The 25,886-nt window shown below is 37.9% G+C and overlaps 1 protein-coding gene and 1 long non-coding RNA gene across 4 annotated transcripts in view; one reads left to right on the forward strand and one right to left on the reverse strand.

Moving 5' to 3' along the window:
- Window positions 1–898: 898 nt before the first annotated feature.
- The window catches only part of DCLK1 (doublecortin like kinase 1), a 551,424-nt gene continuing 526,436 nt past the window's right edge, over window positions 899–25,886 (reverse strand). For all 3 annotated transcript variants that reach the window (XM_077484138.1, XM_077484139.1, XM_077484140.1), the window contains one exon: window positions 899–9,652. In XM_077484138.1, coding sequence (XP_077340264.1) covers window positions 9,488–9,652 — 165 coding nt within the window. In that variant the 3' untranslated portion in view covers window positions 899–9,487. The remainder of the gene's footprint in view (window positions 9,653–25,886) is intronic.
- LOC143983958 (uncharacterized) overlaps window positions 21,657–25,886 on the forward strand; it is a 141,534-nt gene continuing 137,304 nt past the window's right edge. The window contains exons 1-2 of the long non-coding RNA XR_013274695.1: window positions 21,657–21,737; window positions 21,886–22,026. This is a non-coding gene — a long non-coding RNA (uncharacterized LOC143983958). The remainder of the gene's footprint in view (window positions 21,738–21,885; window positions 22,027–25,886) is intronic.

A 25,886-nucleotide genomic window follows, 5' to 3' on the forward strand; every position in this document is an offset into this window, starting at 1 on the left:
TTCTAACTTCAGGTTGTTCAATTAGGCTTTGACAAGAAAAAAACTGGAAGAGCTGCCCAAATTTTGCACTCTCCAGTTTTAGTAAATCAAACCCTTTGTGTCTTCCCTGCAGTAGAAACAGAACCATTTTCCCTTTACTAACCACCTTATGAGTTCTTAATATGTATCTCCGGCCATTTTTTTCTTTGATATAGTAGGATATGATTAAGAAAGAACCCTGTTAGGATTTTTTCTGATCTCTATCTCCTCCACTGTATATTTTCCTCAATTTCTGTCCTGGAAACACAAAAGGAGGTAAGTAGAAATTGCCCCTGATTTTCTATTTGTTAGTGTGGTCATATTGACATTTGTTTTTGAATAGCGTGAAGAGAAAATTGGAAGAAGCAGGATGGATTTTTTTTCCAGTGTAGGTGGTTTTCATTTGGTAAAGTCCAATTTAATACTTTTGAACCACATTTATCAACTCATCAAATGTACTGAGAATGTTAGTACAAATGTTTGTACTAAGATAGGCTGGCAGCTATGCTAGGTGATGGATAACACATAATCAGAAAAAGTTTGAAATCGGAAACTGAATGTTTGAGATGGCAAGAACAGCAGACCACCTGTTTTATAATCCATATTTTAACACTATAGAAATAATTTATGATTCCAGATTAACCTCAAATGAAATAGGTGGGCATTAACCCACCATAGTGTCATATTCACAGTCAACAAACATCTGCCCAACCTAGACAAAGACAGTTAGACATTCAGGCAACTACATAGTCATGAATTCAGATGTGTCTTGACCTAGGAAGATATAAGTCAACCTCTCTAGCTGGACATTCCACGTAAGTCTTGCATGCTTACAAAATCAAATCAGAAAAGTCTGTGGCAATGAAACAAAGGCTCAGGGTCAATTTCTTCATTAAATATTTTATTCACAGGTTCAGCTTTGCTTTATGTAGTATGCACCACATTTACATTGAGATGAGAGCTACTGTAAAGATATGACATTTCCTATCACAAAGGTATCATTCTTCCCTGCTAACAGTCTGAAGCAAGAAATGTATTGGTTGCTAGAAAGAAGATTTTCTATTTGCTACAGTTTTAAAGAACCGTGTTCACCAATGTGAACAGTGATTACTTTGTTTTCTTTTAATGGCTTACATGATGCAAAGAATAAAGTTTCATTATCTAGAACACTACTGAAAAAAGCTAAAACCGTAACGTTTTAGTCTTGAAAATTGGTTTGATTTACTTGAGCAAAACAAAGACATTGTTAGTCACCTATACCACCATTGTAAGCCTTAAAAAATATCTCTGTGTTTTTGAGAAATTTCATTCTGTAAGACAGGGCAAGTGACAAGATCAACTACATAAACAATACATACTGTATTACGTATTTTTGTCAAATATGCTTGCAAAGGAAATGTTCTAATTTAGCCCGTTGTCTTGTGGTGACTGTAGATGGCTTCATACATTAATGTATATATATCTAAAGTGGAGAACCAGTGTAGATTATGTCTACAGTATCCATTGGTGACAAATAATATTTGAATGTGGAAATTAGAATAACCCATGCAAAGCATGGCAAGTAAATATCAATATTATTTACAAAGTTGAATTTCACCTGCTTTACAGCATAAAATTTAACAAAAAGCTGGAGTTGGCTAGAGTTCAAAGGAAAATATCCACTATGAGTTTACATTGCAACAATGTTACAAAGAGATCATGTGATAAAAGTGAAATAAAACAACTGATTTGGTTATAGTGATTCCCTAGATTAGTAATATTGCAGTATTTTTTTTTCTGAAAAATGATCAAACACAATGGCGAAAAAGCAAAGTGTATGAAACTACAATAGTGATTGTTATGCTGGCTTATTAACCCTCTGAGTGTGTTAACATTTTTAAGATTGGCACATTTACATGTGATCATTTAAAATATGTCAGCTTTACCTTGAAAAAAGATAATTAAACTTTGTTGTAGAGGTTCACCTGATGTCAACCTTCCTAAATAGCACCTATAGGCAGGGATACCTGAACTTCCTTGTGGAAAGTTCTACCAATCCCGATTTGGTTGGACATTGCCAAATTGGCTCAGGAATGCCGATTGTTTATATCTGTTTATAGTGTCTGTATTGACACGAGACTGCAGCAGACATAATTGCAGTCTTGGGGGCACTATCCTTTACTGGCTTCATGATTGAAAAGGCTGGGCTTTTCCTAAACTTGAAAGGCTTTTACACCCCTTCTCTTTGCTATGATGGACCCAAATTCTTTCACATCAAATTCTCAATTTGTTGCTTTTCAGTTGTCCTCCAAGCATCTGTTGCTACTGCTCTTATGTTCACTCCCAATTTGCACATACTCATAAATGGCCAGTCTTTTAACTTTTTTAAAATCAGCACCCTTACCTCATGAAACAACATGATGATGTAAACATTTGTCTGATGAAGCTGGCTAAAAAATTAGACCCTGTGTCTTCCCATTTTAAATTTGAAGATATCCCTGAGGAACTTGACAAAATCAAAATAACAATACATGATTCTGAAATGCAAGTGTGCAATTACCTTGATGCTTTAATGAACAAAATCCAAAGAAGAAAAACAGCAGTTCAGGGGTGGAGGAACCATTCGCTTAGACTGTGCAGCTGCATAATGTCCCTCTGGAATATAGGGGAACATTTACATGATATGTAGACCAGGCAGCTGCTGGGGTCTCATCCAACAATCATATAAACCTGGGAACTGCTCAGTTTTAGGTCTGCAGAGAGTCTTTATGATGCACTGTCCAAACTATGTTTGGTATCAGGTAACAAGTACTTCCTCCACTCCCTACCTGACTGGCACTGAGACATGCACCTCTTATTTCCACTTGACACGATACTGGCTGGAAGTGAACCTCAGTTGCAAATTATTGATTATAAGAGAGTTCAAGGCTTTAAAAAGGCCAATGTATCTATTTATCACATCACACAAATGATGCTCATGCAGGTAAATGTTATGGTCTATGTTGGCCATTGCCAAGGCCTGTGTCCAAAATGGGAACCCGGAATATCAACACCCAATATGCCAAGCATGTCAAGCTTGGTATACTGTATGCTCCTCCCTTATGTGTGTGTGTGTGTGTGTGTGTGTGTGTGTATATATATATATATATTGTACTAAATTACATATCAGCACTCAGAGGGTTTGACATGTGCCAGTAGATATAATGTATACCTGACATGAAAAACATATTCTTTAAAAAAGAAAAAAAAATTAAAAGGTGGAGGGCTTAACCCTTCGAGGACCATTAGCAGCAGCTTTTCAGGGATTTTATGTGTCTGAAACTATTTATGTACTCATATACACTCTTATAAGTGGTTATGTAAAGTAAGAGCAAAGGTCTATTTATTCATCAAGGACAAGTAACACTTGTATATATTACTTAGTGCTGTGTTATTTAACACTCACAATGAGTCAGTCTGGTAACTTCTCTAAAATATGGTGATTTTTTTTAATACAGCATATACTATATATGTGTATTATACCATAGACATTTCATCTGGTACTAACACAAGTCAATTTAAATACTCTATCTTAAAGAACTTGAATATGATTTATTTGTTTGCAATATTAACTTTTTTCTCTCTTTCTAGTTTTATGTTGTGCTTTTCAGCACATTCTGGCTATAAAAGCAGGCAGCATTGTATTATTGTCCTTGGATATGATCTGAAGATGCTCCATAGATTCAGTAGATATCCATAACTAGACTTCAGCATGGCTGTGCCATACAATGGTGGAAATGAACAATCTTGCCCTGGTAAATAATTTGATTATGTGGCAAAATGGTAGTAACTCATGGCAACCAATCAGCAGTAAGCCATACTTAAAAGTGTACATTTTTTTGTTTTTTATAGAGTAGGGATTGGTTAAAATCTATGATTTGTTTGTGGTCTGTGTTCCATCTGGGAGATTTACCTTCACAGCAGAAAATAAAATGATATCTCTTCAATGTATGGGGACTTGTTAAACAGCTGTCACCAGAACAGCTGTACCCATTGGATTTTCCCTCACCGACTGTCCTGTGAAAACTCGTAACTTTTGGATTACCCATTACTTTATCTTTTTATTAGCTTTATTAACACAACACAGAACTAACCAAAGTACATACAGATACATAACCAGCAACAAACACTTTACAGTCAATGGTGTTGCACATACTGTATCTGCATGCAGGTGAACATGGCAATGTCAGGTCAAAATTCAAAGTCAGTTAAATATTTTAGAAAAGAAGGATATCTTCCATGTGCTGGACAGCTCTGCTGGTGCAATGGTGAAGAAATTCTGTCCTCTCCCAGAGAGATCTTAACACCTTGCTGGCACCACCCCCAAGCACTCTTAGCCCTCGTACACACGGTCGGAAATTCCGACAACCAAATTGTCCGACGGATTTTGTCCGAAACTGTTGCATACACACAGTCGGACAAAGTTGGCAGAAAATCCGATCGTACTTAACGTGATGACATTATTTCGTTAGGATGGGACTACGTTCAGGCTAGTAGCCAATAGCTTTGGTCTAGGAATTTGATCTGAGCATGTGTGGAACTTTGTCCGATGGGAATTCTCTACACATGATCGGACAAAGTCCGATCGGATCATGTTGTCGGAAAATTTTACAGCTGGAAAACTTGGTCCGTTGGATACTCCAACAGAAACAGTCCGATGGAGCCCACACACTGTCGGATTATCCAACAACACAGTCCGATCGGACATTGTCCATCGGAATGTCCGACCGTGTGTACAAGGGCTGAGGATCCAAATGCTGGGGCTTAGATGGGCTTGTTTTTAAAGCCTAATACAAGCTATTTTTGTCAGATTTCTATTTATGCTTATGGCCCAACTGGGCAACTTCTCCTATATTTCCTGTCAGGGGAGGACTTGGAACCTTTGGCTGTTATGGGGGTGTCTGAGGGGTTGATGATGAAAATACAACCCAAGTGGTGCTTTTATGGTAGGGAGAGAGTTCTGTTGAATGAAGAAAGTATACCGCTAAAGGTGTGCCATAAGTTGGCAGTGATTGGTGGATGGCGAAAGTTGGGTGTTCCCCATAAAGACAGGAAAACACGAACAGCAAAAAAAGGACTGTCGTTTTATTGGGCCTTGCTCTACTAAATGCATTTTTGTGCATTTTTGTGTTCCTGTTGAAAGGCATTTCTTAATACATTTTGTCCTGGCAGTAATAGGAATGGGAATACAGATAGCAATACAAATCCTGGCAGAGATTCTAACCCTTCTCATGCTGACAATTTCTTATTCTTTTATTAAGTCATCCACATTACAATCACTCAATGTTCAGCCTAATTGTATTGCTAATGAAAAGTGCATGGGACATCTTAGTCATATAAAACAAAGCAGACATCTACGAAATACGAAATACAGTTGTGTACTTACAGGAATTACGGTTAGCGGCAAACCATTGGGGTAACTCTTAACTAGACTGACAACACAGGCTACCTCCTTCCCTTTAGTATTGGCATAGGAAGTGATAGAAAAACCTGAGTGACACTCGTAACCTGAGAATCTATGGTTCCTAAATTATAACTGGATGGATGGGAAGGACCTATTCTGCCATTTTAACTTTAGAAGGTAAGGGAAACCCTACAATATCAGTCAAAAGGACACCATTTCACTGCTGACTACTGATTGTTCATAAGATGCAACAATACAGTTTTTCCTCTATGTTCAAGATTTTACAAGAACAGTTTCATGAAAGCAAATGTCTGATTGGTTGCATAAGTGACCGACCATATCCACTAAACAAGCCATCTGATCTATTTCATGCTTTTGGATATTTATCCTAATTCTATACCATTCAATTGTAGGGGTGGGATTGACCATACAGAATTCATTGGCCAGTACCATTAAGAGGGCAATAAAGGTAGAGAATGTGTAAAAATAAAACAAGACCATTCCTGGCTTATTAACAGGCAACTATCTTCTCTTTCTTTACAGGCTTTTGACTGGTAGATGAAACAATTCAGCATGTTGTCCCCTTTTAATATAACTTAGGGTGGTGCCTATAGAAAGAGGAGCATGTATGAAAGGATGGCATTATCTGCTTGTGTGTCATTTAAGTAATCTTTACATACAGCCTTGCCCACTGGTATCTGATACAAAGCTACACAGATGTACTGTACATATATGGTGGCATTCACATTCTACCTTAATGTATATTTTAATGTTATTATTTACTACAATGCATTTCAATATTGAAAATGTGAGCATTGCTAAAAACCAACCATTGTATGTTGAGACAACACTTTATTTAGAAATGAGAAAATTAAAAATAAAAATACAAAAAGCAATGGAACTCATAATTTATACACACACATATTGTTCTTTGCAATAGTTTGAGAAGTTTAAAGGTAGCATAAAGCGCAGTGCTTATGGCAGAATACGGTAGACCACAGCAACCAATCAGAATTCACCTTTCATTGGGCTAAAGCAGCTAGAACAATGATATAATGATTGCTAATTGGCTGTTCTGATTTACTACAATTTTCACATTTATTTTTGCCTCAATAAATAAAGATTGTTGATTTAAAAACTGAGGTACTGCTACAATACATAGATTAAAACTGGTGAATGTGTTGCATTTTCTTTTGTATCATGATATTATTTATTATGTTATTACTTACATTACCTGTAAATTTAAAAGACAACAGGATTTCTCCACTGGTTCCTATCAGGTAGCTATTCATATGTGCAAACGAGGAATTGACAACATGAAGTCTTTCCCACAATTCTGTGTGACAGGCAGAGATGCTGGGAACTGTCAATCCACAACTGGAGGTTACTATTGGCCAAATCAGAATTCTGTGTTGCGGCAGGACATGCTGGAAACTGTCATTGTACAACAACAGAAGGGTCAGCAGTGGCCTGTAGGTATTTAAGGGCTCAGTGATACTATTGCATTTCAAACACTCCATCAGACTATGGGAAAATAAAAAAAGAAATCCTAACTTAAGTGTACATCCACCTAAAACAGACAGCTTAGTTTTAAGTGGCCACCTGTAAATTTAGTTGACCACCTGCTTGATTTAAGATTTTGAGCCTTGAGGGCCATGGCATGGAATGTGATTTGACAAATGGATTGGGATCATAGGGTTTTTATTATTTAAAAGACGTCAAAGGAGCTCATTGTGCCCACCAGGATCCACCTAGACTGAGTTGGTGAAATGTTTCAAACAAAATTGGTTGGCTTGGTTACAAATCCATTAATAGAATTAATAGAATTGCCCTGTGTACAGTATAGGTATATATATATATATATATATATATTTAACATATACAGTGTATTTGTAATATAATTTAATTACGCATCAAGATCTTTAATTCAGATTTTTGTTTTTTAAGCTGTAGTATTTGTGTCCAGAGTGTTATTTATCTTTTAGGACCTAGGCACTCAAATAGCAGTAAATTAATTTGATTCCACAAATTCTTTCCTTTCTACCCACTGTGGTTGCCCACTTATATTTGTGATAAAAATGGGGATGTAATAAAAAAAAACGATTTTAAACACAAATATGCAAATTACAGAGACAAGCAATGCTATTGCCATTGAAAAAAAAAACGTTCACAAGGGAAATACATAGCCTACCATCTCGTAAGTTGCCTGAGTTGTTGACCTGGTCTGAGTTATTGACCATGAACACGAAAAGTCAAGGTCAAATCCAGATGTTTGATCTGCATCTTATTCTAGTATATCAGAAAAACTAGCATGTTAGAACGGAGGTCAACAAAGGTGGCGTATTTATTTCTCCTATGACCGATTATTTATATAATTTTGTTGTTTGCCTAAGCAATGTGAGCACATCTTATAAGCTCATTTCTTTTGTCCAATTCCCATTCTTCATTATGTTTTCATTTATAAGGGACTGCAATTTATAACTTGTGAATCAGTCTCAATAGCTTGTTTATGCCTAATAATTAGGAAAACATAGGGAACAATAACAGAAAAATAACAATAAGCACAGGAGTTGACTTACTAAAACTGGAGAATGCTACATCTGGTGCCGCTGTTTATGCTAGTCAATCAGCTTCTAATTTTAGCTTGTTCAATTAAAGTGTTACTAAACCCACAACAGTAAAATCAGTCTGTATATGCAGTAAAGCATGCTTGTTATACTCACTGTGGAACCTAGGGGGTTAATCCTCTGCACTGTGTAAAAATGCTGTTTGATCCTGTCTTCTCTGATCGTCCCCCTCTTTTACTGTCCCCAATCCATTTGCTGATAGTACAGAGCCTTGGGGGCACTCTGCACATGCTCAGTTTGGTGTGTATTGCTAGAGAGTTTTTTTCTTCTTGGGTGGGTGCATGTGATCAGCACAGAGCCAATCAGCATTATCCAGACAGAGGGTCAGGAGTCATGCAGCATCATAGGACAGTTAGAGGAGAATAAAAACTACAAGCTTTAACTGGTGCTCGGCCAGACACTGATAGAAGTCACAGAACTTCTATATGCTGCTGATGAGAAAAAGTAAATCTGCACCAGATTTTGCACTCACCAGTTGTAGTAAATCAACCCCTATGTCCTATAAAGCAATTACTGCCATATATCCATGCCTAGTTTTTAAAACAACCACAGCCTTGTTTCTGCATGTGTGCCGTAGGCTGAGAAACCCTGTATTGTCTAGCTGTATATCCACATTAAAATACTGTCCTTCAACTAACTTTATTCATCTGGTTGGTACAGGTACTCTTCCTTTTCCTTACAGCTTATATTTGTGCTTTTAAGCGAGATTTACGATTTGCTTACTGTTTGTTGTCCTGCATCATACAGTTATTTACAAAAAAAATTTGTGTGGTATCACAGGGCAACAAAAAGAAACAAGTTTGTCCTTTGCAGAAGAAGACTAGAAAGGAAAAGCAGATAGGCAAATGCTGCAAAGCTTTTTTGCTCTGTAAAAAAATAAATTAAAGCACATGAAGGTGCAAAATCCATTCTAGCAACTGTATTTTTAAGGATATATCTGTGTTCAAGCATGCATACACTCAGAGTCTGAGCTTCTCCAATTCTGATTGTTTTTTAGAACCATTAAATTCATAACCCATCATGACCTACCTCAGCTGTGAATAAATGAACACAACTTACCTCTGAACTATTGAATGTCATCTCTGTGTTATAACCTGCTCTTTCACTAATTCTTTCACAGTCAAACATGTTTCCATATCTGCTCAAAGGTCATAATTTTATTGAGCGCCAAACCTATGTTCTCTCTGCAGTTGGCCGTCAGGAATTTTGCAGCCTTGTCATTCATTCATCAGTAAATTTAACACATAAACATTTACCCTATAGTGCTGAAGACATCCAAAAAGATATCATGCTTTCACCCGCCTTACTTGCTCTCTCTTTCACACCTAGAAACATCATAAATTGTAATGTCCACAACAGATTTCTAAATGGCTTCCATTCTGACGTCTCGAAGGGTTAAGCCAAGATTTAAAGTGTTTCCTTAAAAGGGTGAGTTAGGTGAGCGAACAGTCTCAGATGAGCTTGGTGAATAGTCCTCTGATTCTGAAGTGAGTTCTGGTGCAGCTGGCTGGGCCATGAACCGCCTTCTCACATCCTGGTTGCGTCTTCGTCTGAAAACCTGCCTCTCCTTATCAAGAGCGGTGGTCTAATAGGGTAAAGAAAGGACAAAGAGCTGTGTTAAATACTTAAAGTGAATTCATAATCAGCCAATGAACCAACAACCTATACCCCAAACCAATTAAGTAAAGGAAGTCTATTACCATTGACAAGGAAAGACAATATAGGAATAACACTGAAATGCTCATGTTCATCTAAATTATGTTTTCGGTAATGCAGAAAGTTTGCCGTTTGGGTGTTACTCTATACATTTATTGTCTAATGCTTGATGAAAGGATCTGAGGCAACACAAAAGTTTGCATCTTTAATACCTTAAAGTAGAACAATAGGCAAAACTTTTTTTTTTTTTCTTTTGGATAAAGCAGGTCCAAAGAGACAGATTTTTTTTTTTTACCATATGTGTCCTTTTGCAAGAGTTCCCTTCACTTCCTGTCCCATAGCCAAACAGGAAGTGAGAGGAAATCCATGCAAATTAAGAGAATCTCTTGGGGACCCCCAGGTCTCCCTATTGGAAGATGTCCCCTCTATTACTTTTCTAAAGGGACAACCCAAAATTTTGAATTTTCTTTTGCTTTCACTTTCAATGGTGATGGTACACAGGACAAATAGAGAGGGTAAATATCCTTAAGGTAGGCACAGGCAGCAATAAAAACTGACAAGCGTAATATTCCCTCTCCACTCTATCCAAAGCTAAAAAAAAATAAAAAATTTGCCTTTATTTATACTTTAAGTTAGCCAATAAAGGATATCATTTAACCACTTACGGTCCACCGCCGTCATTATACGTTGGCTGTTTAAAGAGGAAAAGCATTGTTATGGCAGTAGCTAGCTGCCATAACCCCAGTATCCTCTTCTTCAGCGGGCGGTCCACTTTCAGATAAAAGTGGTCTCTGCAGCGCATTCGCCGCAAGATCACTTTTATCGGCAGTGGGAGAGTGCCCCCCGCCACACTCCGGTGCCCCTCCGCCGTTTACCGGAGCCGTTTGTAGCGGCAGGGGGCGATCGGATCCTGTGTCCTCTGTGGTATGGAGCTGAGTGAGGGGAAAATGGTCCCCATCCTGCTCCATACCAATGCAGGGCAGAAGCGATATCAAAACGTCACTTCCGCCCATAGCTCTTAAAGCAATATTTAAAAAAAAAAATTTCAAACAACATTTTTTTTTATTGCATTTTTGTGTAAATATGAGATCTGAGGTCTTTTTGACACCAGATATCATATTTAAGAGGTCCTGTCATGCATTTTTTTTCTATTACAAGGGATGTTTAGCTTCCTTGTAATAGGAATAAAAGTGACACTTTAAAAAAAAAAAGAAGAGTATAGAAATAAAAAATAAAATGTAAAATAAATAATAAAAAATAAATCATTTTTAAACGTGCCCCATCCCGCCAAGCTCGCGTGCAGAAGCAAACGTATGTGTGAGCAGTGACCGCATATGAAAACTGTGTTCAAACAACACATGTGAGGTATCCCCACAATCATTAGAGCCAGAGCAATAACTCTGGCCCTAGACCTCCTCTGTAACTCAAAACATGCAACCTGTAGATTTTTTTAAATGTCATATTTGAAGATTTTTAAGGGTAAAAGTTTGCCGCCATTCTGAGAGCGGGCGCAATTTTGAAGCGTGACATGTTGGGTATAAATTTACTCAACATAACATTATCTTTTATAATATAAAAAAATGGGCTAACTTTACTGTTGTCTTATTTTTTTAAATCAAAAAAGTTTATTTTTTCCAAAAAAATGTACGCTCGTAAGACAGAAAGTATTTCAACGACCGCCATTTTATTCTCTAGGGTGTTAGAACCCCAAAAATTATATATATATTTTTTTATATAGTAATTTTCTAGCAAAAAAAAATATTTTAACAAGTGTAAACAACAGTTATTTGTAAACAACAAGTTTAAAAAATAGGCCTGATCTTAAAGTGGTTAAACCTTTTGCATCAATTGATGGCTAATATGGTACAATACCCTATCACTATATAAGGTATTCTAATGGTGATTGGTTAGGGCAATGACATTTCATATTGGCAGGATAATTGATATCCTTAATCAAAAAACATTGCAGACAAGACAATCGCAGGTTACATTTTGTTTCAATGACAATAGGTAAGCTGCAATAAGCAGTGTTAAAGAGACTTAGAGTGTATGCAATGGATGAATACAAATACTGATGTAATGGTTAGGTATCACATATGAAAACATTAGGATTTACAGGTGAATCAAACACAACAAAAATTAAGGTAAATTTGGAATAACTTGACCTTCGAGCTGGACCGAAAATATAATTACCTGCCTGCATTCCTTGGCTGACAGACCACAGAAAGCTTCAGTAATCATTTTATTCAAACTAGTCAACAAGTACTCATATTCATAAGTGGTCCATACAGATAACTTGGTATAGAGTTATTAATGTTCAGGTCATTACAGAGGACAAGGTGGCATTCTTTACATCTGAAGGAAAACTGATTTAACCTCCACATATGGAAGGCTTCTTCACAGTAAGAGCTGCAAAATGCAGAATGTACTCCCCGACAGCAACTAGTTCTAGCCAGCTCAGTAGATCATTTTAAAAAGAGCTGGATGCATTCCTAAATGCACAAAATATAACCAGATAGTAATATGTATTGGTAATAACACCAAGGGTTGCTGATCCAGAGATTATCCAAATGCCTTCTGGGGAATCAGGAAAAAATTAGGTTTTCCCTGGCTGGAGCAAATTGGACCATGCTTTATAAGGTTTTTTTTTCTGGATCAACCATGAAGGTTTTCTATATATTTATTTTTCTGTTGGTTGACATAGAACATTCAAATGTCTTTTTCCAATCTAAATTTGTAACTATATCCCAAATCACATTTAACTTCATCATGCTCTGTGCACCCAGTTCCCTGCTTCCTAGCCCATCATGTCCACTCCCTCTGTATTGGATGTTATGCTTGGTCCCACTAAACTGACCTCCTCTCTCTAAGCCATTATTCACCTTCCCAATTCCACACAACTAGCATATAAAATTAGAATGAGATGGGAAGCTGAGAAGCTGACCTTGGAGCCATAGAAGACCCATTCTGGACAATTCCAAAACAGATTTCCCTAGAATATCAAACCAGTTAACACAATTGTACATCATGCACAGGGGCGGACTGACCATTCAGCCACTCGGGCACTGCCCGAGGGCCCTGGGGCACTAGGGGGCCCCATCAGGGTTTCCAGACTCAGTAAAACCAGGGACAGTATGTAAAAATCCTCTCCAGTACCTTCTCAGCCAATAGAAACATGTCTGTGTATACTATGTGTACATGTATGTGTATAATGTGTGATTGTATACTGTGTGTGTGTGTGTTTTTGTATACTGTGTGGCCCCATAATCTCTGATTGCCTGGGGGCCCCATAATCTCCTATTGCCCGGGGGCCCCATGAGTTGTCAGTCCGCCCCTGATCATGCACCAGGCTTATCTCACTCCCCAGCGGATTGCCCATTACCAACCTAACTGCAATCCAATGTGTCCTCATGGCCAGAAAGACGGTGGCACAGAATTGGATGCAAGCACCATCCCCCTCAATCCAGGCTTATAAGAGGGATGTCAATGCCACACTCCAATATAAAATAATTATCTACGAACATAGGGTATGCCCACACAAATATGCAAAGATCTGGGATAGATGACTATCCCATGCTGGGATATATATTGTTGGTACATTTTCTGTTTAATTTTTCTACAGCATTGGATGCTGCCTATGTGTGCCCATCATGACTTCTTTATTTCATTAATTGGTATGTTATCTGTGACCATACCCATGCGTAATGATAGAACATGGTCCTTAATGCTTAATTTTTTGATTAGTGGTGTCATAATCTGTATAGCTTATTTTTTTCAATCTCCTTTGATATTTTTACCATGTATGTTTTCTTAATAAAGCAGTTTTCTGATAAAAAATAAATAAATAAATTGCAACTGTAAAAAGCTTCTATTGTTCAATCTCACTGGACAGTGCAACGACAGCTCACAGACTATTGGGTGTAGTTTATAAAGGCAAGATTAGCATTTAATAATACCTGCTTATAGGGAGGACTTTTTTCTTTCAGAAGGTTAAATGGTTCACAGTATAGATCCACTTTAATATCTCAGAGATTGTTTGATGGCTTTAAACCTGTACACTATGCCTTGATCTATTTGCAGGTAAGTTACTTGAGGTAACCGTAACCAAAAGTGCCACAAATATACCATTAATACACCTTTGCAGATTTATCTCAGAGAACTGGTGGTAGTGTCTTGTTTGCATACTGCAATGCCCCCTTGTAGGATACTATTGCAGATGTACCGTATTTGAGGGACTCAGTAAAAATAAGTTTAGCAGCTCTGTCCTTGGAGAACATTGCTTTCTACTTGCTACTTGCTATTGTCACCAGTTTAACTGATGGCTAGTAATTTAACAAATTTTATTTTTTTATATAAATATGTACATATAATACATACATATATGTACGTACATACGTACATATAATACAGATGTATCTCTCTCACCTTATCACCAAAGGTCTATAGCAGTGGTCATCAACCCTGTCCTCAGGGCCCACTAACAGGCCAGGTTTTATGTATTACCTTGGGGAGATGAAGACAAGAATCACTGAGCAGCAAATGATATCACCTGTGATGTATTTCAGTTATTTTGCAAACCTGGCCTGTTAGTGGGCCCTGAGGACAGGGTTGATGACCACTGGTCTATAGGGTTTATCCAAGCTGGGAATACACTGTTTTTTTTTTATGTTCAACCAGTAAGCTGAATGAAAAAGAACATAAATTCCTGCATCAACAAAGGTGATGTGGATGCAGGGTTCTTTCCCACTGCACTACTGTATTCTTACAGAGGGCACACCCCCATGCCAGAATACACTGAACTGCAGCGACTTATCGAATGCTGGTTTAACAGTAGGATTGTTTGACAGAAGCCGGTCTAACGATTGCCTTCTGTTGAACAGACAGGGCTGAACACGGGTTGAAATTCACCTGGTTCCTGCTGAACCAGCTGAATTTCGATATCTATATACCCAGCTTTAGTCAGCTCAACATGTGCTAGCTTCTACTCATGGTAATGCTATTATATGGCAAAGGATACACCCAGATGCGGCAGACCACAACTGGTCCATAGTGAATGAAAATCTCTTATAATCACTCACATCATATCATAGTTATCAGTTTACATGGTGAACTCTGATGATCAGAACTTTGATTCTCTTTTTATATATGTTTTTTCATGTAAGATGCATAATAATGTGTAAGTGTAACACTCATAAGTGAATGAATAAAAGTGCAGTGCTATGAAAACAAAAAGTATATACCATATGTGGCAAGTATATATAAATATTTGTTGTGACAAACAAAATTCATGTAAGCTAGGGTGACAAGGCATGTGCAAAAATGAACTGCATTACCGAGTCAACAATATCTCATGAACTACAATAACATATAAATGGTGACCCAAAATATCATGCATCGGTGCAAAGAAAATTCAATACATATAGGATAAATGCAAAGAAAAACACAAATACATAAGTGCAAAGCAATGCAAAATCACTGAAAAGTGAATGAAGTTCAATGAAAACCAAGTCAAACTTGGTCTGCTGAAATGTCCACACTGAGAATCGAAGTGGTAGAAGTATGATCAAAGCCTGGGACATTGGAAAATAGAAGAACCAAGGCTGACGTCAAATCACCCGGGATAGTGCGTCCTCTGCCAGGGGTAAGGGATGGGTACTCTTACTGGAGACTGTGGACCCACATGCCAGTGGCAGTGAGTCAACCAAGCTTAGAAGGAAGGGAACCAGAACTCCGATGCATGCCACCAATAGTCCCAACGATATACACCTAGATCCAGTCCAATGGATGTTCAAACATGGGGGTCATATGAAGAAAAAAAGCCTCCACATAGTGTAGATAAAAAGGGTGGATTTATTTTAAAAATAGTACACACATCATGAAGATATGTACAATTAAACTGTGATCACAGGTTCAAATGCAATATGAAGGTCTAGGCTAGCAAATCTGATGCGTTTCGTCCCACTGGACTTCAACCTCCCCATCTGAATTCCAGTGGGATGAAATGCGTTGGATTTGCTAGCCTAGCTCTTCATATTGCATTTTAACCTGTGATCACATTTTAATTGCACACATCTTCACGATGTATGTACTATTTTTTAAACAAATCCACCATTTTATCTACACTATTGTGGAGGCCTTTTTCTTCTTATGACCCCAATGTTTGAACATCCATTGGACGGGATCTTGGTGTATAATGTTGGGACTATCGGTGACCTACATTGGAGTTCCGATCCCCTTCTTCAAAGCTCGGTTGTCTAGCTGCCGCTGGCACATGTGTCGACAGTCTCCGGATAGAGTACCAATGCTTTACTCCTGGTGGAGGACTCAATATCCCAGGTGATTTGACATCAGTCTTGGTTCTTCTATTTGCCTCTGTCCCAGACTTTGATCATACTTCTACCACTTTGGTTCTCAGTATGGACATTTCAGCAGACCAAATTTGACTTGGTTTTTATTGAACTTCATTCACTTTTCAATGATTTTTTTGCATTGCTTTGCACTCATGTATTTGTGTTTTTCTTTGCATTTATTCTACATGTATCAGATTTTCTTTGCACTGAGGTACTTTATTTTGGGTCACCAGTTATATATTGTTGCAGTTCATGAGATATTGTTGACTTGGTAATGCAGTTCATTTTTGCACATGCCTTGTCACACCAGCTTACATGAATTTTGTTTGTCACAACAAATATTTATATATGCTTGCCACATATGGTATATACTTTTTGTCTTCACAGCGCTGCACTTTTATTCATTCACGTTTTCAATTTTGTCACATTGTAGTGTTAGCTGCTGTATTCTCACTGTTGCATGGTAAGCACAGTAATTAAACTCAATTCAACACTCACCAAGTGTTTTTATCTTCCAGGAATCACAATGATTCCGCTGATAATACCGTTATCTGTTTTTCTATTCAGAAAACAGTCTGTCTTCAGGCATTATCTACTTTCTGGGCTAAGATGCTGGATAAAGATGACACAATCATGTAAAACTGGTCATATACAGTTTTTTTTTGTTTTTTTTTCACTCAGCCAGTAGGCAAATAAGGTGGATAGAAGAATCCTCACCCATTGAGACATTGTATTCTGACGTTGGTACCCACTGCTTTCAGAATACACTGATCAGTGACTGCAGCTGATTTGCTCTAGGTGCTGAACAAGGAAAATTTTTAAAAACATCCCTTCGACAGAAGCTGATCAAACAATTGACTTCTGTAGGGCGGGGCCGCCACACACTGACTGAAATTTCATTCAGTGTATGGCCAGCTTTAATGCTGTTGCCTGAGAAGTTCTTGGCTGTGTTCAATAATATATGACACTGATCAGTGTCATGCTGTAGCCTCTAACTTTGTAATTTTCTGCACGGCAGCAATTTTGGAGTCTGATTACTGGAGGAGAGGAGAGAGAGGAAATGCTTCCTTCTGTCTGCAACACTTATGATATCATCTCAGTCTAGGTCAGGTGTCTCCAAACTGTGGCCCAAGGGCCAGATGTGGCCTTTGCTTGCCTTTGACAAGCCCTTGGGGCTCCATTCCACCCACTGACACCAACAATGGGGCACTAATTCTTCCACTGATACTGATGATGGGATACTATCCCTCCTATTAATAAGGGCACTACTCCTCCTTCTACTGACCACACACCCTGAGGCCATATTTTTTCTCACTGATGCTAGGCCCGGGACATTTTCTTTCCCCACTGGCCACAATCTGGCCCTCCAAAGGTCTGGGGGACAATAAACTGGCCCTTTGTTTGAAAAGTTTGGAGACACCTGGTCGGGTTAAGAAGTTAATTTACTAAAGTAAAATAGGCTGTTCACTTTACAGGGGAACTTTCACTTTGCAAGGGAATTTTCTGCCTAGCTTAGTGAATGAGGTGACGTTCTGCTGATCTTCATCATCCAATCATGTGCAAGCAAAAATAGACATTTTAAAAAAAAATTCCTTTCACATGATTGAGTATTCTTTGCAAACTTTCACCACATTCACAATGTTAACGAAAATACCCTTGCAACCTGAGCAACCTATTTGCCTTTAGTGAATCAGCCACAAAGTCACTGGAATGGAGCTCAAGTAGTTGTTTGCAAAATGATACTGTTGCTGTATTTTGTGTCAGGAATTGATTCATGCAGACTTACAGTAACTGGTAGGTCTATTTTAAAGTGTAGCTCTTCCTCTTAGTAACCATGTAAAAAATACATTACAGTTTTCCATCAATAATATATAATTGGTTTCCTTGTAAATCTTGTTTCCTAATATATCTGATATATATTCCTAGTTGCCCCCTCGCCTGCAGCAAATACTAAATCACTTTTTTATTTTGTTTTTACAAATGGTTTTCTCCATGGTATGTCAACCATGTGGTTACAATTCTCCTTCCCTTTGCTAAAATACTAAGGTTGGATCTTAACTATCACTTGGATTATAAATGTCAGACTAGAATTTCCTAACAAGGCAGAAGTAGCCTAGCCTGTCACACAGTATGTATGAATAAGTAACAGGAATTTTGCAAGCGTATATGTGTGTCGAGGGAGGGTATTATGGGTATTATGCAAAATGAAGACTTTACCTTTAAATTATGGGCTTGTAACCAACACTAGTCTGTTTTTTTTCCCCAGTGTACACAACACTTCTTATAAATAAAATATATCCATAAAATGAATCAGAACATTGACTTATCAGTTTCCACTTTAGACAGCCATATAATCAGCGTCTGCTTACTATGCTTTGTGTATATCTGTATTGTTCCTTTTGGTTGTAATATACAATTTTATTAAAGAACACTGAGCTATATTAGTCATGTAGCAGTTAATGTAAAACTGCTTTTGTTACATTTTCACAGGAAGAGTTTGGGGGTCTTAAAACAACATTATGGTTTTATTTTACTACAAAGTAATAACTCCCTTAATTTTAATGTATTGAAATATGTCGGGCGGTTAAGTAGACAGCTGTAAAAGCACAGAATGCCGCTAATGCACCCTTCGCACATAAAGCCATCAATTCCAGCCTGTTAACAAAGATGGCAAATTCCCACAGAAGTGCCGCTGTGAAAAATAACACCACATAGTGCTAATGAGAATGGTAGGGATTGCAGTTTCTTAAACAGCAGCGCATCCATTAATGTATTATTTATGAAAGCTTAAACTGCAAAATAAGTGGCGGCCAGTAAATTATGTTTTCTATACAGTTCTGTGCGAGTCTCTGCCATCTTCTTCTGTTTGGAGAAAAATAGGCAAACGTGGAATTAAGGAATACGAGCTGACATAAGATTCAATCCTGTCATACTAACGCCAAATGCAAACTGTTCGCTAGATGGCGTATATTTGCTCATTCAAGCGATCTAATGGAGAAGGCAACCAGCTGTACTTGTGACTTTCCAAAACAAGGTATAACTGCCAGCATTTTAACCAAGGAGTCTGGCTACCAAGACATGGCTGGTCAACACAGATGGCCACATAATTATTAGATTTGACTATGAACATCTAAAGCTGACGTCCAGATAGATATACAAATGCACCAAACAATGCAGTTATGTGATCATAAAAAAATGCTTTTTAATGCAGCCAGTCTAAGCACCCAAATCTGTCTTGATATCAGCCTCTTGTGATACCCTGTGCAGCAGGTATGAGCCAGCATTAGGAGCCAATTAGGTAGTGAACAGGAAACATGTTGTCAGGAGGAAAGAACAGAGGGATGATTCATTGGGATTCCAATGCTCCTTTAGTCCAGTTTCACACAGGCTTCAGTTTGTACAAGAGTAGTGTGAACAATAAGCTTTTACAAAGCATTAGCAGAGCTTTTAGCAAGCTTTGTTAAAGCTTTTAAAGCAGCCTGAACATAGATCCTAAAGGGAGTGCTGATTGCCACTTTAAACAAGCTGCTAGCAGGCTTCAGCACTACCTGAAGCGTGTTGAAAGCCTGTTGAAGCCTGATACCAGCTTGTTTAAAGAGGCAGAACCATTAGGATCTGTGTATAAGATTTCCAAACAGGATCTGAAAGGCACTTTAAAGGCTTAGAAATAGCTGCTCGAAGCTTGCTGAAATCTTGGGAAAAGCTTGCTGAAAATATCATAAAAGCTTGCTGTTCACACTGCTCTTGTACAAGCTGAACCTCATGTGAAACACTTTTAAACACAGACTGAAGGCAAGAAGGTGACCAAGCTGCATTGCCTTGCTGTAGTAGGGAAAATCAGGTCGCCAACCGGGCTCTAGTGTCTGGCAGAGCCATATATGCTAGTAGACTGAAAATCCGGAAAATAACTCTTATGTGTGTATTTCAACAGTGTCAGGAAGATTGAGTGCATGGCCATGCCTAAAGATCTTGTGCACAGAACAGTTTGTGGACCAGTACACAGAATCAGGGCTGTGTGTGCATTTGTGCATGTTTGCTAATGGTAAGTTAGCCCAAATTAGCATTAGTTAGCAGGCACCCAGTTGCCTATTTAAAGAGCTAAAGGAAATTGCTCAGTGGTCATCAGCTTGTGACCTGTGATCAGACTTGTATACTGATCATCCTGTGCTTGCCTCCTGACTTTGCTTCATCTTTATCTCCCATTGTCAACCTTAGCTTGTCCTCTGACTCTGTCCTCTGCTGTGTTGTACATCTTCTGCCTGTCTGATATTGATCTAGACCTGGCTTCTAACCCTAATTTTGCCTTTCAAATTGGAACCTCCCCTGCCCGGTTGTTCCTGACTCTTGCTTGCTTTGACTATGGCTTTGACTCCTGCACCGGCAAGTTCCTGTGCTCCATCTGTGTGACAGCATTCAGCCCAAGTTCCAGTCCTACATCCACAGCATTCCAGTAGTATCAAAACTGTCATCTGGTATCAGGACCTACCACAGGCAACCGTGCCACTCCTCACCCTGCTACATCCTGTCTATTTCCCCTACACCCCAAAGGGTGTAGAGGAAATAGAGAAATCACACATTTAGAAATGAAGAGGCTGCACACCTAGATACAATTGCAATATGGAAAAATACCCCCAAGGTTTTTTTTTAGCAGCCTTACAGTACATAATGTGGGTTTCAAAGGAATTGTTCTGTCTGACTAAGGACTTTCTATAACAATTTATACATTCTGAAGGGTTGGCACCTGGCTAAGTACATTTTTTGAAGTCCCATTTGAGTCTTTGGTCACCATTCATTGATATGCAAATGGTCATTCAGATAAGTGTCACTTCCAAGGCTGGTTGGCTGAACAGGTCTTCAAACGGCTGAGATAACAATCTTGCAAATGAAGGTGTAAATAGCAAATGAACAGTACAGCTGTTACACAATATCATTTCAATCAATTTGCATCAAATATATATGCTTAATTAGAAATACATGTTTTGATAATCATAAATAAATGTTTGATAAATTAAATGGCTATTCCATTTACCCTATCATACCATCCCAATTTTTACAATTTGTTTGCACAGTAGTGAAATGGCCTGACACAGCCTTGCTGTTTTTTCAGTATTTACATATGATTTCCAACAGATCTATAGTAAAAAATTGCAAAGTGGCATTTAAGCCTTTAGAATATCTACTGCTGCCAGGAGGCTGCATTGCAGAAGAGGTCAAGAGACAAAGTGGGTCAGGACACAATACTGCAGACAGCAATAACAGATGGGTCCCTAGTATGTAAGCTGTCTTACATTTTAGTAAAGATTAATTTAGTTAGCAACATAGGGGTTGACTTACTAAAAGAAAATAGGTCTGTTCACTTTGCAAGGGAAGTTGCACTCTGCCTACATTCTTGCTTTCTTACGATCTCGCCGCTGTTTCTATGACAAGCGTCGAGTACTTACCTGCCAGTGGCACGTGACGTCATCATCACGCGCCCCCCCGGCAGAGAGATGCTTCGATTTCCACAATCAGCTGCATTGTATGCAGCTGTACTGGCGGGATGGACTGTCCCATTGGCTCTTGTCAAAACAAATCAGGTATTTAAATGCTCACACCCAGATGGTCTGTGTCAGTTCACTGGCCGCCACCAGGATGTCAGCAGCATACTCAGCCTTACAACTTAAGGTAAATACTATGGTTTTGATAGGCCATGTATCGACATGGCTCTATGTCTCTATGTTTTTCGTGATTTTGTCTACAGTACTCGCCTTATCTTTTTAATAATAAGAGGAAGTTAGATTTAATTATCCTATTGTTACATTTATCTCCACAGTGGCATTAATTTGATCGCTGTTGTAAAAATCAGGCGTCTTTTGTGAATACACTTCAGCAGATTGGCCCACGGACACACAGACAATTCTCTCTCGTGTGTGTGGACTTATGAAGCCAGCATGTGTCTAATGAGTCTAAACATGTAAGTACCCTATACCTTGTTACTTTGTAAAATGGCATAATAAGCTATAGATTATATTTTGATGTCTTTGCTATGTTGCTATGTCAATATTACCAAATATATATATATATATATATATATATATATATATATACACACACGCATTTGTGTTTCAATCAAAAGAATAATTTATCCAATTGTATAAACTTCCCTGAAGAAGGAAAGATATGTTTCAATGTGATTTTCTGAAACATGTCATGAGACATGCCAATTTCAATTGAGGCAGCAATTGGGATTGTTTGCTTTGGGTGACACAAATTGATGTTTAAATTTTACATTAACTCATTGATATATTGTCCTTAAGAGTGAACTGTGTCTGCTTTTAAAAGTCTATTTTTGGCACTTTTGTGCCTTTTACATATATTTACTCTCTATTCCTCTTCTTCTGCCCTATAAAGTCCAAGGGGGGCGTCCCCCTAATGTTGCAATTTTCTCTATAATACTATTTAGGATGTTGGCAGGCTACTACACTATCTAATTCTCATATCCCTATTCCTATTTGATTTTATATTTGTGTGTGCACACATCAATGAATGCCTATAAAGTTCCATACAAATCTTGTTTTTTATGTATATCTAGAATGTTGATCCTTTTTTCAAACCTTGTTAATTTTATTGCACATCAAATATGTTTTTAATTAACAAAACTGACTATTGCATCAGCATTGAATCATTATTATTCTGCATGAAATGAATATTTAACGGTCACCACATGGCCTTAATCGGCACCCCATAAAAATGACAGTCATTATCATCCTGAAGCCACAAGAATTTTAAGGAGGGAAAAACCCATTTAATATTCTTTGGGAAATGCCAACAATTGAATAAAAAAGCTGATAAGTTTATGGGGTTGATCTACAAAAGGCAAAGCTGCCCCAGAGCTTAGTAAATGAGCAGAAGCTCTGCTAACTACCATCATCCAATCATGAGCAAGAAAAAATGCTGTTTTTTACATTTTCCTTGCACGTGATTGGGTACTCTGCAAAGTGAAGCTTTACCTCATTTAATAAGCTCTGGAGCAACTGCACTTGCAGAGGGCAGCTGCACAGTCTATTTGCCTTTAGTAAATCAAACCCTATGTGTTTGCAGTAAGTAATCAAGTGTATGCACTAAATTTGTCTGATGCATGTGGTATTATGTGTATAAAAAGAAGAAAAATGTGAGAATTAAAATGAGCAAAATATGTGTGGAAATACAAAAAGCTCATACATTATGCTTTTGTGAACAGACTATTTTATTCTATAGAGGTTCATTTATCACAAGCTAAATTCTTTAAGGTGCACAGAAAATGCAATCAAGGTAGAGATGACTTATCACCAACCATGTAGCAACGGTCTCTAGATGCAAAGTGCTGTAAAACTGCAATGCAAATATAGTTCACTAGCAATTGTGCTATACTGGATAGAGTGGGTATACTGTACATGTGTCTAGGTCAACTAATGCAATGTAAATGAGTAAGCAGCTGGGTGGTCTCTTCCTAGTGATTGATGCCCAAAATGTCAAAGCACAGATTATATAGTCAGGTGCTGCACATTTTGTCAGTCTGGGAAACATTAGTATTCAGTGCAGTCATCCAGGACTCTGCAGAGCTAGAGGTTCAGCTGAAAAAAATCATGTTTGAGCTGTCCAGCATATACAAAATGTCTCTAAGTCAAAAGCAGTAAGAGATGAAGGTCTAGAGAGCACAGAGATAAGACACATTGCTAGTCCTGTCACTGTTATACCATGTTCACCTAAGGGGAACAGCCGTTAACCATGAGCCCTCTCCACTCCTGTAGTTTAAATATATTTGTCATCAAACCAATGTACATTGTACTTTCTAACCTGGGCACTCATACCAATGACAGTATCGGAATGCTGACATACTCCACAGGAAATCGTATAATACATGCTAGCTAGCAATAGTTAAAGAGGTTATAAATCCAAAACCAAAATGTAATATATTGCAACTTACCAATCATTAGATGTGATGGCTGCATTCATTTTGTTTTCTTAGGATTTTCCCCTCTGGCCAATAAAACACTTCCTAAATTTGAGTGCCCCCAAATTGGATGAATGAGCACGGGGGCACCTTTGGACAGCAGCATTGCCAGTGTGGGGGGATGTTAGTGTTAGATGTACTGGCAGATTTAGATACACTAACAAATTGAACCCAAACTCCAACTCACTTTGCAGGTACACAAACAATTACAGCAACCTTTCTTATTTACATAAATAAATGAAAGCTGATCATTGTAAGTGGTGGTAAATGATTTGTCCCAACAATCTAAAGTGCTAAATTTGCAAGAGAGCTTATTCTGTTGAAAAACATCAGACATGGTGGCCAGATCACCGGATGAAAATAAACGTAAGAAAGATTAAAAAGGAAAACAAATGCAGCCATCACATCTAAGAATTGGTTAGCGGCAATATAATAAATGTTTGCTTTTGGGTTTAAAGTTGACTTTTAGGATTTCAGCCTTTCTGTAAAAAGTGAAGGCACACTATGAGTTAAGTTCAAGGAGCTGCATGACATTTCCTGAGACTATATCTATTATTTACAGTTGACAAGTTTATTGCTCTGCCGGAGATATACTCAGAGCAGCTATGCCTGCCCCTCCCCTCTGGTGTCTATTCTCAGAAGCCTTGGTGTTTTGTGAATGTGTTCACATAATACAAAGGCTTCTGTGAATGGGCGGCAGGAGGAGGGAAGGGGTAGGCACAGCAACTGCACTGAGTCTCCTGTTTAAGATGCATAGCTGAGAATGATCAACTTTAGACTCCTGGAAATATAGTGAAAACTGTCTTACGGTTGTACAATATAGCTGTTAGATATAAACAATAGAGCTAAGCCCAGGGGGTGTAATGCACCTCTCTGCACTTAACCCACAGGGGTTGATTTACTAAAGGCATATAGACTATGCATGTTTGTGAATTCAGTTGCACTCTTTGAATGCAGTTGCTCCAGAGCTTAGTAAATGAGGTAAGGCTTCATTTTACAAAGAACACCCAACCACATACAAGGAAAATTTAAAAAACAGCATTTTTGCTTGCATGTGATTGGATGATGGATGTCAGCAGAACTCTCCCTCATTTACTAAGCTCTGGAGCAACTGCACTTGCAGAGTGCACAGTCTATATGCATATAGTAAATCAACCTCATATTATGCATTCATGTTTTTATAAAATGGCAGAATCCCTGGAAATTATCTTTAATACCATAATAAAGTATTTATTAGTTTTTATTGAAGATAGGACAGCATTCAGTTTATTTATTGAGACAACACAAAGAGGTTCAATAAGTAGTTAAATGAAGCTACTAATTGGAAATTTTAGTTTTAGTAATCTTAATACAGCAAAAATTGATGAAATGCTATGGGTTACTGCACATTTTACAGTACATATGAATAATATGAATTATGCTCATGCTTCATACAGCCAATAACTGTAGTTTGAAGAGCAACATACTTTACAAAGCATTGAAAAGTTTGCCTCAAGTTCCATTAAGTTTTTTGGGGGAAAACTTTAGCTCTAGTCTTGGCTTTGAAATAGATATTTTAATGGGAATGTCAGAAGTATTCTTAAAGACATGCTTTAGCAGTTGTTCTGCAAGCCTCAAAGTCTAAATGCTTGCATTTAACACTCTGACTTTGGGTGTCTTAAATTATCTTTAAAAATTTGCTTTTTAAATGCTGTTTAGAAACAATTGTTGAACTTTTAACCAAAGTTCATACTTGGGTAAGTTACTAAATGAACCATTAAACAGCCGATTTAAATAAAAAAAGTAAAACTTTTCAAACTATGATCACAAATTCAATATATGTAGCCAGAGTAAAAAGAAGG

Source organism: Lithobates pipiens, unplaced genomic scaffold, assembly GCF_037356315.1.
Source record: "Lithobates pipiens isolate NorthernLeopardFrog02 unplaced genomic scaffold, aLitPip1_a1.2 Scaffold_16, whole genome shotgun sequence".
Classification (NCBI taxonomy): Eukaryota; Metazoa; Chordata; class Amphibia; order Anura; family Ranidae; genus Lithobates; species Lithobates pipiens.